Below are 16,236 nucleotides of genomic sequence, written 5' to 3'. Positions count from 1 at the left end.
ACATTTTTTTTCTCCACCAACCGAACGAACCGAACCAATCACCAATCATTTCATCATTTGCGTCGCAGAGCGAAACGGGTGGGGCAGTGCGATGGTGAAGGAGAAACGAAATACGACGCAGACGACGCCATTTTGATTTGTCAAGAAATGTTAGTGAGTGACACTGTAGTAGTGTTCTTGTGAATTTCAATAAATCGCGTGTTATTTTCGTGGAGTGGAGGTGTTACGGTGTTGAGTGATCCGAGAAAAGTGACTAATAGTTTGTGGTAAGACTTCCATAACTCTGTGTGCTGCAGTGATTGTACATTTTCTGGAACAAAGCGACATTTTGAAGTGACGTGTAATGTTGTGCATTTCAGATAGTGGTTCATCGTACTGAGCTTTCATGATTGGATTACCGCGTAGCGATAGAGATAGAGATCGTATAACGGTGAAAATTCGTAACATGAAGAGGAGCTCGTCCAGAGATAGTATGCCGCGTTCGAAGAGGACCCGCAGTAGCATAGGCAGGTACGACGACAGCTCCGATGAGCGCGTCACACCGGAGCGGGTGCGGCGGAGGGTTCGGTCCCCGAGTCCCCGGGGCCGCTACGTGTCCCCGCATCGCGACGATTATGTGCGTTCTCGTGAAGTCCGCGAGGAGTCTTCAAGACCCTACTATAAGGTGCTCTGTGTTAGTGCACTTCATCCTAAAGCTTCCGACGAAATCGTCAAGGATACACTGTATAGGGAGTATAAAAAGTTTGGAGATTTCAGCATCAAAATTTCCCACGAATTAGACGAACGTGTCGCCTACGTATGTTTCCGTAGCGTCGAAGATGCGCGAGACGCCAAACATGCTAAACCGCGTATAATATTGTATGATAAAGTTGCAATTGTTGACCCTGTTTATGAGCCGGTACGTTCAGAGTACCGGAGCAGGCCCCGCAGTATTACACCACCTGATTATGACCGCCCCTATTCCTATGCTTGGTCTCCTGTTCCGGAGCGCCGTCGACCCCCACCTGATGACCGAGCTTATGGCATTCCACCCACTGTGCCTCCCCACCACAGAGACTTCCGCCCACCTATGCATGAATATCCTATGGCTGGTCCTCATGGGCCTCCAATGCATCATCGCCCACCCATGCATCACCCTCCGCATCCCCACTACATGCCTCGCCCATACATGCCAAGACCTCATCATCCGCCTTTTGAGAAAATGGAGAATAAGAAAGACAAGTTCCCTAACTACTTGCATCATGTCCACCCCGAAGATGATCCATTAGCTACCAGGACATTGTTTGCTGGCAATCTGGAGATAAACATATCTGACGAGGAACTGAGACGTATATTTGGGAGATATGGTATTGTTGAGGATATTGACATTAAGCGGCCACCACCAGGCACAGGTAATGCTTTTGCATTTGTTCGATATCAAACTCTTGACATGGCACATAGAGCCAAAGTAGAGCTCTCAGGTCAATACATCGGCAAATTCCAATGTAAAATTGGCTATGGCAAGGCAACACCTACAACAAGAGTTTGGGTTGGTGGTCTAGGGCCTTGGACCTCAGTCGCCCAGCTGGAAAGAGAATTTGATAGATTTGGAGCTATCAAAAAGATAGAATATGCAAAGGGTGAAGCACATGCGTACATTTTGTATGACTCCATTGATGCAGCACAAGCAGCAGTCAAAGAAATGAGAGGATTCCCACTTGGTGGTCCTGATAGGCGTCTTCGCATAGATTTTGCTGATGTTGGTAATGGTGGACCATATAGACCCAAAACCTATGCACCACCAGTTGGTGAAGATGGTAGGCCCATAGAAGGCTATGAAGGTTATGATGGTACCTGGGAGGATGGTTATGCATATGGTACGCCAGGTTATAGAGGAAGAGGCAGAGGCGGCCGTGGTCGTGGTGGTATGTTTAGAGGAGTTTATCATGGTAGTGGAGATTACCGTGATGATGAATGGCGCCGCGCTCCTGCAGATGGAGAGTATGAAGGGCGAATCCGTCGTTCTGGTTCACGAGAGCCTGGAGTGGACCGTTCACGCTCACGTTCGCCACGCCGCCGCTCTCCAGACAGTGACTCAGATGGCTCGCCACGTCGAAGTGGAGGCATGCTTGCTTCATCCCGTACACTACCAGAAGTTGTACGAAAAGCAACCACAATTTGGAATGGTGCACTCATTCTTAAAAATTCACTATTTCCAACAAAATTGCATCTCACAGATGGTGATTCTGAAATTATTGACAGTTTAATGAAGGATGAAGATGGCAAAAACCAGCTAAGAATTACACAAAGATTGAGACTAGACCAGCCAAAACTAGATGATGTACAAAAGAGAATTGCTACATCTAGTTCCCATGCCATCTTTTTAGGTGTGGCAGGATCTACAGCATCTATAACCAATGAAGATACAAGCATTCAGACAAGGCCAATGAGAAATTTGGTATCTTATTTGAAACAAAAAGAGGCGGCTGGTGTCATCTCACTGCTAAACAAAGAGACAGAAGCCACAGGAGTGCTATACTCTTTCCCCCCTTGTGACTTTTCCACAGACCTACTCAAAAGAACTTGTCACAATTTGACAGAGGACAGTCTAAAAGAGGACCACTTGGTGATTGTGGTGGTACGCGGAGGCTCTGCTTAAAAAAGGTTGAAAGTTTAAATTATGTAAACATAATGATTATTAGTTAAGATTTTTTATAAATTCAAAATGTTTTCCATTTTTGTTATGTATTCTTGTGTTGTGTAGTGTTGTTGTGAGGTGTATGTAAAATTAGTTAAGTGGAGGTTTGATCAACCAGTTTTGAATTGTGCTAGTGCTGTGTTTCTTCACAGTTTTAGTGGTCAGCAATAATTGTTAAAAATAAAAAAAATAATAGGTGTTAGTTTTTGCTAGTATTATAACAATCAAAAGATGATAAACTGATGACTAAAAATTGTTCAAGTGTATTTATGAGATAGTGACATAAATTCAGTTCTTTATATGTTCAGTTATAGTGTAAAACTAGTGTACGGTAGGTGAGGTGCTAGTGTAAGTGTGTGAACATGCAAATAGATGACCTATTACTTCCAAAGTTGTAGTTTTTTTATACCTTGTGACAGTGATAGCAGAAGTGCAGTCTTCAGTGTCTCATTTTGTGTTGTTAAAGATGTGATGCACTGAACCTACCACTAGTGGGTAATCCATGCTGGGGTGACAGTGATGTAGCTATTCAATGTGTTAATGCCCTCCGATGTTTGTGCTGTTATATGTGCCTGTAGACTTAAATGAGAACCCTAAGTTTTGTGAAAGTTGACTGGGAGCATATTTAGCCAAAGGTGAAGTAGTTTGCAGTGAAAAGTGCTATTGTTTAGTTCTGTGTACTAGTTGAGTCTTATTGGTGAGTAACACACACTGGACACCAAGGTCTGTTATCATACATGAAACTGAATTTACATTAATATTATGGTTTGACTAGCAAATTTGTATAACCATGCTGTATGGCCATAATATTTTCTAATTCTTATTTTAAGGGTCCTACTGCTCACTTCCTGGTACAAACCAACAGGTATTGAAAACAAATGACTTACTGAAAGTCATATCATAAGATATCCTTTGTTGGCAGTTTCAATGACAGTATGCTGGCCAGGCTTAGTATTGTTATTAAGGGTAACTTTTTTTACTGATTCTAATAACTTAGTACCTTGATACCTTCCTAATATTTCTTAGCCTGATTAAAACTAACTTCCCCCATAAGTGCTTCATTGTTAGGTATAATACAAATCTATAATCAATCTATACTTCCTTTTTTTAGGGTTCCGTAGCCAAATGGCAAAAAACGGAACCCTTATAGATTCGTCATGTCCGTCTGTCTATCCGATTATGTCACAGCCACTTTTTTCCGAAACTATAAGAGCTATACCGTTCAAACTTGGTAAGTAGATGTATTCTATGAACCGCATTAAGATTTTAACACAAAAATAGAAAAAAAAAACAATAAATTTTGGGGGCTCCCCATACTTAAAACTGAAACTCAAAAAATCTTTATTCATCAAACCCATACGTGTGGGGTATCTATGGATAGGTCTTTAAAAATGATATTGAGGTTTCTAATATAATTTTTTTCTAAACTGAATAGTTTGCGCGAGTGACACTTCCAAAGTGGTAAAATGTGTCGTCCCCCCCCTGTAACTTCTAAACTAACAGAATGAAAAAAAAATATGATATACATTGCTATACAAACTTCCACCGAAAATTGGTTTGAACGAGATTTATAAATAGTTTATTTATACGAGATTTAGTAAGTAGTTTTTTTAATACATCATACAATTTAAAAAAGAAATTTTTTCATCATACCCATACGTGTGGGTTATCTATAGATAGGTCTTCAAAAATGATATTTAGGTTTCTAATATCATTTTTTTTCTAAACTGAATAGTTTGCGCGAGAGACACTTCCAAAGTGAAAAAATGTCCCCCCCCCCGTAACTTCTAAAATAACAATGAAAAATTAAAAAAAAAAAAAGATATTATTGGGTTTGGAGTGGAATTCTACCAGGATTGAATAGAGTAAAACATTATATTGTCGCAGACAGCAAAACGATACGTGTATTCATTTGTTTGTAAACTGACAAAATAAAAAACCACAGACAAAACAAAATAGCTTCCAGCTAAGGAACATTGGGTTTAAAACCTGTTTGGTTTATATGTTCTAACACCTGCCCTTAAACCGAACAGTTTAAACCAAGATTATAAACACAATTAAAATGTTTGTCTTTGCCTAGAGGCTTTGTCAAAACATCCGCAGGCATTTGATCAGTAGACAAGTATTCTAAGTTAATAATTTTATCACTTACGACTTGCCGCACATAATGATGTCGAATGTCTATATGTTTACTTCTACTATGGTTAATTTGGCTGTTACAAATCTTCTGCGCCGACTGACTATCATTGTATAGAGTAATGGGTAAGTATTTACCTAAGCATTCATGTAAAAAGGTCCTTATGAATGCAGCTTCTTTCGCTCCTTCGCATAACCCCATGTACTCTGATTCGGTTGAAGATAAGGCAATGGTTCTTTGCTTACGACTCTCCCATGACACAGCCGAGTTGCTTATCTTGAACACATAACCTGTATATGAACGTCGGTCCAGCGGGTTAGACGCCCAATCTGCATCTACATACCCTGTAACAGATAACGTTGATTTCTCATATTGCAAGGAATAATCCATAGTTCCTTTTAAATATCGAAGAACACGCTTCGCCGCTTTCCAGTGCGTTTCAGAATAACAGTTGTTGAACTGGCTTAATAGGCTTGCTGCATGGGCAATATCTGGTCTTGTGCACACCGCTAAATACATAATGCATCCAATCAGGCTTCTGAACTTAGAGTCAGGATCAGTCTGTTCTCCCTTTTCAAATTTCAAGCCGGTCTCTAAAGGTGTGTTCACAGGCTTGCAGTCTGCCATATTAAATTGTTCTAACACTTTCTGTATGTAATTTTTCTGATCAAGAGTAATTTTATTTTTATCTTGAGTCAATCTCATGCCCAATACATGTGTAGCACGACCAAGATCCTTCATTTCAAATATTCTCATTAGTTCTTCCTTCAGCTTTTTCTTCTCTGGTGTGTCTTTACTGAAAATCAGAATGTCATCAACATATAATGCTAATATAATAAGATTACCACTATCATCCGATTTTATGTAAACACAGGGCTCGCTGAGTGATTTTCTGAACTTGAGGACCTTCAGGGCATTATCAATTTTGTCATACCAGGCCTTTGATGCCTGTTTCAGTCCATATACTGCTTTGTTCAGTTTAAATACATAGTTTTCTTTACCTTTGACTTTATACCCATCTGGCTGTTCCATATACACAGTCTCCTTTAAATCACCATTGAGGAAGGCTGTCTTCACATCCATGTGATCAACATTCATGTCTAAGTTGACTGCCAGGGCAAGTAAAATACGTATGGTTGAGTACCTTACCACAGGGGAGTAGGTCTCATTGTAGTCTACACCATATTCCTGGGTAAATCCCTTAGCTACTAATCTAGCTTTGTAACGAAGTAACTGACCTTCCAATCCAAGTTTCTTTTTGAAAATCCATTTACATTTTACAGCTTTCTTTCCAGCAGGTAATGTTGTCAATGTCCAGGCTCTGTTCTTTTCAAATGACTTGTACTCTTCCACAATTGCTTCCTTCCAATGTACTTTATCATGTCCTGACAGCGCTTCATGAATTGTCTTTGGTTCAGCACCTTGACATGCAACTGTCATTGCAATCTCTGCATTAACGGAGTCTGTCATTTCCTCATACTCACTAGAGCCTTGATCCGTAGTCATATCAGGATTCCAAGTGACATCATTAGGATCATCTACAAAACTGGAACTAGAAGTGCTTGGTTCAGTTTCAGATACTTCAGATACTTCCACAACAGGATCAGCTGACAAAGGATCTGCAGTTAAAGGATCTGCATTTCTAATAGTATTATCTATGCCATCACTAATTAAATGTAACTGGCCATCTGTAGTAGAATTTTGCTGATTCAGTTTTATATCTTTATACATTTTATCTTCAAAGAACTGTACATCTCGAGACTTAATACATTTAGACGGGTTTTCAGGGTCAATTAGTCTATATCCTTTTGATCCATCGCAATATCCCACAAATACATACATTTTGCTCTTTGCATCTAATTTCTTACGTTTTTCACTAGGGATCATTGCATAGGCGACACAGCCAAATACTCTCAAATTAGATAAATTGACTTTATTACCTGACCATAGCTCTTCAGGTGTGGTCCCTCTTACCGCCTTACTTGGTGACTTATTCTTAATGTATATTGCTGTATTCAATGCCTCGGCCCAGAACCTCGGGTCCATTCCAGCATCCTGCAGCATGCAGCGTCCTGCCTGCATAACCGTGCGGTTGGCGCGTTCTGCGACTCCATTCTGGGCTGCACAATATGGTATGGTTGTCTGATGCTGGATGCCGTGCTCTTTCAGAAACATCTGGAACTGTTTATTCACATATTCAGTGCCATTATCTGAACGAATCGCTTTTATTTTCAAATCAGTTTGATTCTCAACAAAACTCTTAAAGGTTTTAAATACAGACAATACTTCATCTTTACTTTTAATAAAATATCCAAAAGTCATTCTAGAATAATCATCAATGAAAGTCAAGAGATATCTACTACCACTGAATGATGAAACTGGCATAGGTCCCATTAAATCAGAATGAATCAGACCAAGTTTCTCAGTAGCTCTGGTATAAGACCTTTTGGGGAATGGTAATCGACTTTGTTTCCCTTCAAGACATGCTACGCAGGGAATATGTTTATCATTAGTGTAATCAATTCCACTAGCCATACCTTTTTTTAGTAAATCCATACTCCGTCTGTTTAGATGTGAAAGTCTACGATGCCACAACTCCTGGGATGACTTCATTTCACACAGATTAGCAGCTTCTTGATCCCTTGAAAGAACCTTAAGTACTGGCTCACCCAAATCCTCAGAGTGACATGCCGCAGCTAGCTCGTATCCATGTGACGGTTGACTCGTCATGTCCAGTTCATAGACGCCGTTCACCTTCGTAGCACTGGCAATTACATCTTTGCCGCAATAAATATCGCATTTCTGCTTCTTAAAATGCACTTCGAGTCCTTTGTCTACCATCTTGCCAACGGAAATAAGATTTGTTGACAATCCCGGCACGTAAACAACATCGCTTATTTTCGTAGTTTCACTGTGTCCTTTTAACAACAATTCGACGGTTCCATGTCCCTCACTATGCAACTTTTCTTTATTCGCCACTGTTACTGAACGCGGAGTTTCCAAAACATAATTTTGCAATAACGTTTTATCGTTTGACATATGACAAGTTGAGCCGCTGTCAATGTAAAAGGAGTTTGACTTAACGTCAACTGCCAAAGCGGTTAGCAACGTTCCGTTCCACGCTTTTTCAGTCTTCTCACTGCGTTTCTCACTTTTATTGGCTTTGTTTGGACAGTTTTTCGCATAATGATTCGGTTTCTTACATATGAAGCACTTAACCTTCGATGGATGTTTGTTGACACTTTTTGAACTAGAACCCCGGTTTGTAAACATAGAACTTTCTTCGGTCTTATCGTCTCGTCGTAAATTTTCTTGTAGTAATTTACTTTTTACTGTTTCACTGCACAATTTAATGTTAGAATTTTCCAATGCCATAATAAGTGGATCATAGTCTGGTGGTAGACCACTTAACATAATTACTGACAGGAAATCATCATCTAATGGAGAATTTATGTCTCGTAGTTGTTGATCTAAATCAGTGATCTTCAAGAGATACGCCTCCATATCCTTAAATTGCTCTAGTTTCAATCCAAATAAAGTACGTAGCAGTCCTAGTCTTCTACATAGCCCTTTATCTTCGTAGGCATTTTTCAAATTGTTCCAAGCTTCGTATCCAGTCTTTGCGTTACGTACATGTGAAAACGATGACGGCTGCACCATCAGGCATATTTTTGCAAGCGTTCTCTGTTGTTGACGCTCATCGCTGACCTTGGGAACGCCGGTAGACTCTTCCTGTATGCAATCCCATAGATTTTCGTGAATCAAGTACATACGCATCAAAAACTTCCAGTTTCCATAGTTAGCTATGCCACTGAGCTTTTCAAAATTGACTGCGATCCCGGAACTCGACGTGGAAGACGAGGTCGTCGTCGGCAAATTTTCATACGACATTTTCGAATTAATTTTTGAACTTTTTGCCGAAAACTATTTACGTACTAATTATTCGCGTATCCTGGGCCCAAAACCTATTGGGTTTGGAGTGGAATTCTACCAGGATTGAATAGAGTAAAACATTATATTGTCGCAGACAGCAAAACGATACGTGTATTCATTTGTTTGTAAACTGACAAAATAAAAAACCACAGACAAAACAAAATAGCTTCCAGCTAAGGAACATTGGGTTTAAAACCTGTTTGGTTTATATGTTCTAACAGATATACTGTTATGTTATCGTAAGGCACGTTTCACTGGGTCATTGTGAGTTGAGTTATATTCAGAAAGTAATAGAGTTTATATTTGCATGGATTGCGTGATTCGGTCGAGCGTAGTATTCAACAAATTCGCACGTCTAACTTATAGCATTGATGGCTCGGCGGTACAACGTGTTACCGTGCAAACTTCCACCGAAAATTGGTTTGAACAAGATCTAGTAAGTAGTTTATTTTTAATACGTCATAAATTTTTTCATCAAACCCATACATGTGGGGTATCTATGGATAGGTCTTCAAAAATGATATTTAGGTTCCTAATATAATTTTTTTCTAAACTGAATAGTTTGCGCGAGAGACATTTCCAAAGTGAAAAAATGTGTCCCCCCCCCCCCTGTAACTTCTAAAATAACAGAATGAAAAATCTAAAAAAAATATATGATATACATTACCATGCAAACTTCCACCGAAAATTGGTTTGAACGAGATCTAGTAAGTAGTTTTTTTAATGTGTCATAAATGGTACGGAACCCTTCATGGGCGAGTCCGACTCGCACTTGGCCGCTTTTTTAAAGATGTTCAATCAAGTGGTGTTTCCTACACACCCTCTAATTAAAGTCTTGCGTAGCTAATTCTCAATACCACGCACTTAGCTACTTCTACTGCTGGAGTACACCTAATGTATCTGGCTCCAGAAGTGAATGCCTACCTCAAAAAATGGCTATACTGCTAAAAAAGTACAATGCACATTATCTATGAGGATAAAATCTGTAATGCAATATTATTATTATTTACGTAGAAAAATGATATAAAGCAGAAAGCCAATGGCGAAGGAAATGGCCACAAACTTGAATAGCTACCTAGTGGCAATAGTATAACGTCCCTAGTCATTCATATTGATTGTCAATGTGACAAGGTACGAAATGAAATGGTACTGAAATTAAATTCTTTTTACCTACTTGATCTTTTAGAGAACAAGAGCCAATAATAAAGAATTTAATAAATTAATTATATTTATATTATGTATTGTATAAATATGTGGTAGTTTATTATTATTACTTATTTATGTAGTTTATAAGTCTGGTTTGCTTTTTTATTCATTCAATTTTTCTTTGCACCAATTCTAGGTATCTCTGTTTGGCCCTATGGTTGGTAGAGAATGCCATTTGGCATTAAGTCCGCCATTTGTACATTGTTGTATATATTTTGTGCAATCAAGTTTAAATAAATAAATAGGTACTCATTCCTAAGTTATTAGAATCGTAACGAAGATCGTTCGTTAGAATGAAGTAACTTACGACAGCAACGCAGCGATACGTAGAAGTGAGATGAAAATATCTTCTTCATATTACGTATTATGGTTTCCCTCTCGTCAGTTACTAAATTCAGGAAGGTGTGTCAACAGCTTTAGTTACTTAGTTACCTATTTAAGGAGTAGTTATCGAAGAACTCAAAAACTAAAAAGTCCAAATCCGCCGTAATCATCAGTGATCGGAATTGGTAATGCCATTTCGCGGGACTTCGGTACGTAAGCTTAGTATGGATATAGTTTTTAACCCCAGGATTTGATATGAACATTTTAAAGTTTGTGTTTAGTAAAAAATGTTTTAAAGAACTGCGGACCATAGTATACCTGGACAATTTTTTAACATGCCAGAATATCTATATATATCTGCTATACACAGTGAAGTAGCAAAAAAAAAAGTGTTATCGATTGGTGAAACGACAGACTTTTTAGGCAGATATGTGGTCCATTTTTTGGTGAAGCCATTGGATGGCATGTAAAGTGCAAGCAGTAGTGAATGGGGAGATGGGAAACTATTGCTAAGTTTGTTATAGACTGCTTAGAAATATGCGGGGTGAAACCTATGAAAATCAACTCGATAATGTGCTTCTATTATGTACTGATAGTGTTGCGTATATGTTGAAGGCGGGGCGAATTTAAAAAAAGTGTTTTACCGAAAATGAAACATATTTCATGCTTAGCTCATGCTCTGCATCGGGTGGCAGAGCAAATAAGATGTCAATATCCGGATGTAGACACCCTGATCGCTAACTTGAAAAAAGTATTTTTAAAGTCTCCTAGTAGAGTGCAACTGTTAAAGGAAATTTATCCAAATTTGCCTTTACCTCCTAAGCCAAATAATTACTAGTCGGGGGACCTGGCTCGCTGCAGTGTCTTACTATGTAAAGTACTTTAATGAAATAAATACGGTCTTGTCACGACCAAAAACTTCAGATGCAGTTTGGATTAAAAGGTGCTTAAAAAACCCAACATTAAAAGAGATTTATTTTTTATTCCTGAAAATTGTAATATAATCGAGGTGGTTTTAACTTGTTTACAGGAACGTAATATGTCAATGCCTTAATAGATTTTGATCAAATTAGGATGGTCATAAATTGGTCTACTAGTTTTCCCTTAAAAACCAAGCGGTTATGTCTCGAAATCCGGATTTACATACTACAGGGTGGACAAATAAGAATGATACACTTTGTTTTTAAATTTTAATTAAGTATATTACATTAAGTGGAAATTTTATTAAATATTTTTTCATAAATATATTATTCAGGGTTGGCAATTGTATACGGAAGATAATTTCTGCCAAATGTATACCACTAGCAGCAAGCAATTTTATCTCAAATGTTTCTGTTGTTTAAAACACGTTGTTTGCTCGATTAATTTTGAAAAAAAGTGACAGTGATTGGCACCCAAATTCTCCAAATTTTGTAGCTCTTGACTTATTTCTGTGGGGCTATCTAAAATTACGTGTCTATGCTAACGAGCTGATGAAATTTAAACAGTTAAAACCGACTATTCGACACAAATGTACTAAGATAATGCCAAAAATGTGCGAATAGATGCTGAACATTGGGATGATAAGGGCTTACATTTGCCTGCTGTTAGAGGTGGACATATATGTCAGACATTATGTTTCGCATGAATTTGCCAACCCTGAAGAATATATTTTTAAAACAATACCTAATTATTTTTGAACTTAATACAGTTAAAATTTAAAAACAAAATGTATACTTCTTATTTGGCCACCCTGTATAAGAGAATTCGCAGATATTATTTTAAAAAAATTTGACGATGACATTTCGTTTCATAAATTTGCACCGCTGACATCAGTAAAGGTTGAAGGGTCATTTTATAAACGTGTATTAGACGCCAAAAGAAAAAGATTGACAGTAGAAAATATTGAAAAAAAAATTTATTTGTTACTATAATTTCAAAGAAAGTAAGGAATAAAAGATGTTAAATAAATAACTAATAATTTAATAATGTTAATTTAATATAGTGATGATGATGATTCGTGTTTTATTTTATGATTGTATTATTGTTAATTGTAACTGTTAAACGAAAGTAATTTTAGTCAGAGAATCTCAAGTCTTATCCATGTTATGTACAATATTTAAGGTCATTCACCCGAAATGGCTCTACCTATTCCGATCACTGGTAATCATATACGTATGTAAACAACAGCTTTAGTACCTATCTCTGACTAGAAAGTAGATAGGTACCTAATTTGAAAGCATGAAAGTTAATTTTACATAGGTACGTACGTATGCACCAACGCCATAACATTTTTGGCTCTATGGGCACACCAACTCATACGACACCTAGTGTTCTTGAAGTTCAAAGGGAAAATGGTTGTAAATGTACATAGGTAGGTAGGGTATACTATTTTGTGCTTAGATTTCCAGAGAATCAGCGTCGACTGCCAATTATAGACGTGGTACCTGGTCGGCGCTCCCCGCACCAACTACAGGCCTACGACATACATAAGAGGAGTATATCATATTGTAGAGATTACTTTAGGAATATTATAAGACTTGGCCTCAAAAGGCTGATCGCCGACCTAGCTACTTTGATGTAGCTTTAAATGAATAGCAAATTTATGATATTCAATTTCACGTTTGACGTGGTGACCTGGTGACCTGGTTCCAATATAAAGTCATTGCCGTCTCTGCTATTAAATAGGTAGGTAACTTTTATAGCTGGTGTCATGGCTGGCATAAGGTAGATGAGTCATGCTAAGCTCGACTATGCTTAGAGATATAAACGATATTAACAAGTTAAATCGTCGGAAGTCTGAATCTACCTCTTATTCGTTAATCGTCCCTAACACACTGATGACTAGTGTCTAAACTCTATAAGTCTATAGGACCTATCTCAGTAGACTGACAGCAAACTTAAGGCACAAGCTCGAGCCCGGGGACTGCAGACGTCGCCGAGTCGCCGAGTTCCAACTGGTACCTTTAAGGTGAGGTTGACTAAGGTAAATTTCTAATTTTCACGTCATGCTCTCCGGCAACCCCACATTGCGTTTTGGCATTTTTAGGGTTCCGTACCAAAAAGGAACACTTATGGTGCGACTGTCCGTCCGTCCGTCTGTCACATTGTTAAATAAATATCTCGAGAAGTACTTAAGCTATCGATTTGAGATTTAGAATAGTAATGAACAACGCTAACCCAAACATATTGAAAGTGTATTTTTTATTTTATTTAAGTAAGTATATTAATTATGGGAAATGCCCAATATACAGAGGGGGCAAAATGTCAAAGTCTAATCACTAGGTCAAGTGGGGTATCATTTGCAAGAGCTTAAATTGAAAATTACAAAACAGTTTTTAATTTTTTTTTCAGTGAAAAAAATTTACTTATGAAGAAAAATGTGAAAAAAAAAAACTATCATAAAGATTAAAGGAAAAATAAAATCAGACCTCTATCTTGACAACTTTTTTTATTGACAAAAAGCATTTTATATTTTAATTTAACGAGAACCCGTAATCCCGTGTGCAGGTTTTTATTATAGTTGAAATTCCTATGAGATTACACTAAAGACTCCTTTCAAATAAATCAAAAATTATTGAAATCTGTACCCATGATAAAGAATTATCCCTGAAAAACCAACATTCATACAGAGCCCCTAGTGTAAATTTATTCGATTTCGAAACGTGACGTACGCGTTTCCGTTAAATCTCATTTAGTATGGGATTTAGACACAGCGCCCCAAGCGGGACGTTTTGGAAACTCAAAATCTTATACAAAATGAGACTTAACGCAAACGCGTACGTCACGTTACGCCATCGAATAATTAAATTTACACTAGGGGTACAGATTGCACAAATTAGTTAGCCAATTTGCCCATAGATGGCGCTGTACACAATTATGCTAATAGTATATTTCTGTGATCTCGGAAACGGCTCTAACGATTTCGCTGAAATTTGGTATATGGGGGTTTTTGGGGGTATACAATCTATCTAGATTAGTCTTATGTTTGGGAAAACGCGTGTTTTCGAGTTTTCATGCGTTTTTCTTTCGACGCAGAATATGGTCGCTAATTTCGTGTTGCCGGCCACTGTCCGTCTGATCCAGCGGGTTATAACGCGGACTGCTAAACGGGTGTTACGGGTTCGAATCTCGCCCGGTGACTAACGTTTGTTTTTTTTTTATATGTTCAAGTTTAATTTTTATAGTTATAACCGAGCAAAGCTCGGTCGCCCAGGTACTAGTTTATTACATGAGAAAATTGAAAGTTTGTACGGAACCCTCGGTGCGCGAGGTAAACGAATCTCACTTGACCGGTTTTTTAATATGGGTTATTCCCATTAGTTACCGTCAAAATTTTGTTAGAGTTCAATACTAATAGACACAGTATAAAAATATAGTGTTTTAATCAATACATAATTCATTAATTATAAGTGAATTAGTTATTTTGTACCTTTCGTGAACATTTTTATTATACAACTACGTCGGTGGCAAACAAGCATATGACCCGCCTGATGGTAAGCAGTCTCCGTAGCCTATGTACGCCTGCAACTCCAGAGGAGTTACACGCGCGTTGCCGAGCCTAACACTCCGCACCCTCGTTGAGCTCTGGCAACCTTACTCACCGACAGGAACCCAACACTACTACTATTAGGGGCTTATATAACTTATATTATACGGGCCTTGGTACCACGGTACTACTAATTTAAATCAATGCCGAGAGTTGGTGTAAGTTTCCTGACAACTACCAGGTATTGTCAGGAAACTAGTTTAAATTCAATTTACTCATTTGGGGATTAAATCATGAGTAAAAAAATGTATTTGCTGGAAAAATTTGAGCCTATGTTGGACTAGAGGGGTAGCTAGATAGATGCTCTACCTCAATCCCAACTTCATTTCGCTAGTACTTCCAAACTATAGAGGAGGTACACATTTTTCAAGTAATAATTCAGAACCAATTGTGTACATAAATTCTCATAATCAAAAATGCTAAAACGCAGTGTGGGGTTGCTGGACAGAATGACGTAATTTTTCGACTGGATAGTTCAGTGGTTCCTAACCTTTTCAGTCCTGTCACCCCTAAGACTAACTTAGGGATCCTGATTTTACCCCTCCTTCCAATAAACATCAATAGTCTTTCTTATACATAGGTCTAATCTTTGTTATCTTTTCCCCGTGAAATACCAGTTTAGTTCCTTCCAATTGGTTTGGCTACGTTACGTTTGTCATTATCATTAATATTTCGCTGTTGATTATCTCTTAACCCTTTACCAGGCTGACAGTTCAAAAATGACAATGGAATGGCAGTCTTACTCATCGAAAATAGAACACATGTTTGAAGTGCTACATGTGGGAAATATATATCCCTTAGCCTGGTAAAGGGTTAATTCAAAGTGCCATTCAATTTTGATTCGTTGGTTAATTGAAATCATTTATCTCACAGAACTATGTTATAATTAGATGGACATAAATTAGCCTTGGTGATTGAGAGCTGCCATTTTGCTCTGCAACAAGTTTTATTTCTTAGATCCCGAATGGACGATGCTGAACTCATGGAAGAGCTACGCGACACGTCCGTCCGTTACAACTGCAGGTCAGCTTGTGTAGTGGAATTACAGTAGGTATTCTTGATATAGGTAAACTACAAGAGACGAGTGATTCATTCAATTATCACTCTAGTCAGAATATGATATGAAACCAATAAAATAATTAATTTTAAAAGTTTTGTTTTATTTTTATACTCGACTAGCCCTAGACTAGGTATTTTTATATGGGAGTACATAGGTGATTATTTGCGTCTGGCAATATTTTTGGTTAACTCCTGATCCTGAAGTCAAATAACTTTTAGACTGATATGATGATGATAGCCATGGTTACCGAGCGGAACTCGGGCTCCTCGGGTGGTTATGAGCCGTGACAATATAATAATGCTACGACGATGAATGATACCTACATACTTAGTATTGTTGTATAATACCTGCATCTACCATGCAGTGCTCCC

General features: G+C 38.0%; 1 protein-coding gene and 2 long non-coding RNA genes across 3 annotated transcripts in view; 2 read left to right on the top strand and 1 right to left on the bottom strand.

Annotated features, from left to right (window-relative positions):
- The window catches only part of LOC133527369 (uncharacterized), a 274,455-nt gene extending 259,339 nt beyond the window's left edge, over positions 1-15,116 (bottom strand). Inside the window, exon 1 of the long non-coding RNA XR_009800878.1 lies at positions 14,984-15,116. This is a non-coding gene — a long non-coding RNA (uncharacterized LOC133527369). The remainder of the gene's footprint in view (positions 1-14,983) is intronic.
- LOC133527360 (RNA-binding protein spenito) lies at positions 52-3,068 on the top strand. The gene is made up of 2 exons (XM_061864319.1): positions 52-266; positions 360-3,068. Exon 2 carries the CDS (start codon positions 386-388, stop codon positions 2,636-2,638), a length of 2,253 nt encoding a protein of 750 aa, XP_061720303.1. The 5' UTR covers positions 52-266; positions 360-385; the 3' UTR covers positions 2,639-3,068.
- Positions 8,983-15,956, top strand: LOC133527368 (uncharacterized). Its single transcript, XR_009800877.1, has 2 exons — positions 8,983-13,227; positions 15,763-15,956. It is a non-coding gene; the product is annotated as an uncharacterized LOC133527368 (long non-coding RNA).
- Positions 15,957-16,236: the final 280 nt, after the last annotated feature.

This window comes from Cydia pomonella, chromosome 18 (genome assembly GCF_033807575.1).
Source record: "Cydia pomonella isolate Wapato2018A chromosome 18, ilCydPomo1, whole genome shotgun sequence".
Lineage (NCBI taxonomy): Eukaryota > Metazoa > Arthropoda > Insecta > Lepidoptera > Tortricidae > Cydia > Cydia pomonella.
This window is presented reverse-complemented; position numbering and strand designations above follow the sequence as displayed.

Coding starts and splice junctions, on each gene's coding strand:
- LOC133527360 (XM_061864319.1), top strand. CDS start 386: ATGATTGGATTACCGCGTAGCGATAGAGATAGAGATCGTATAACGGTG.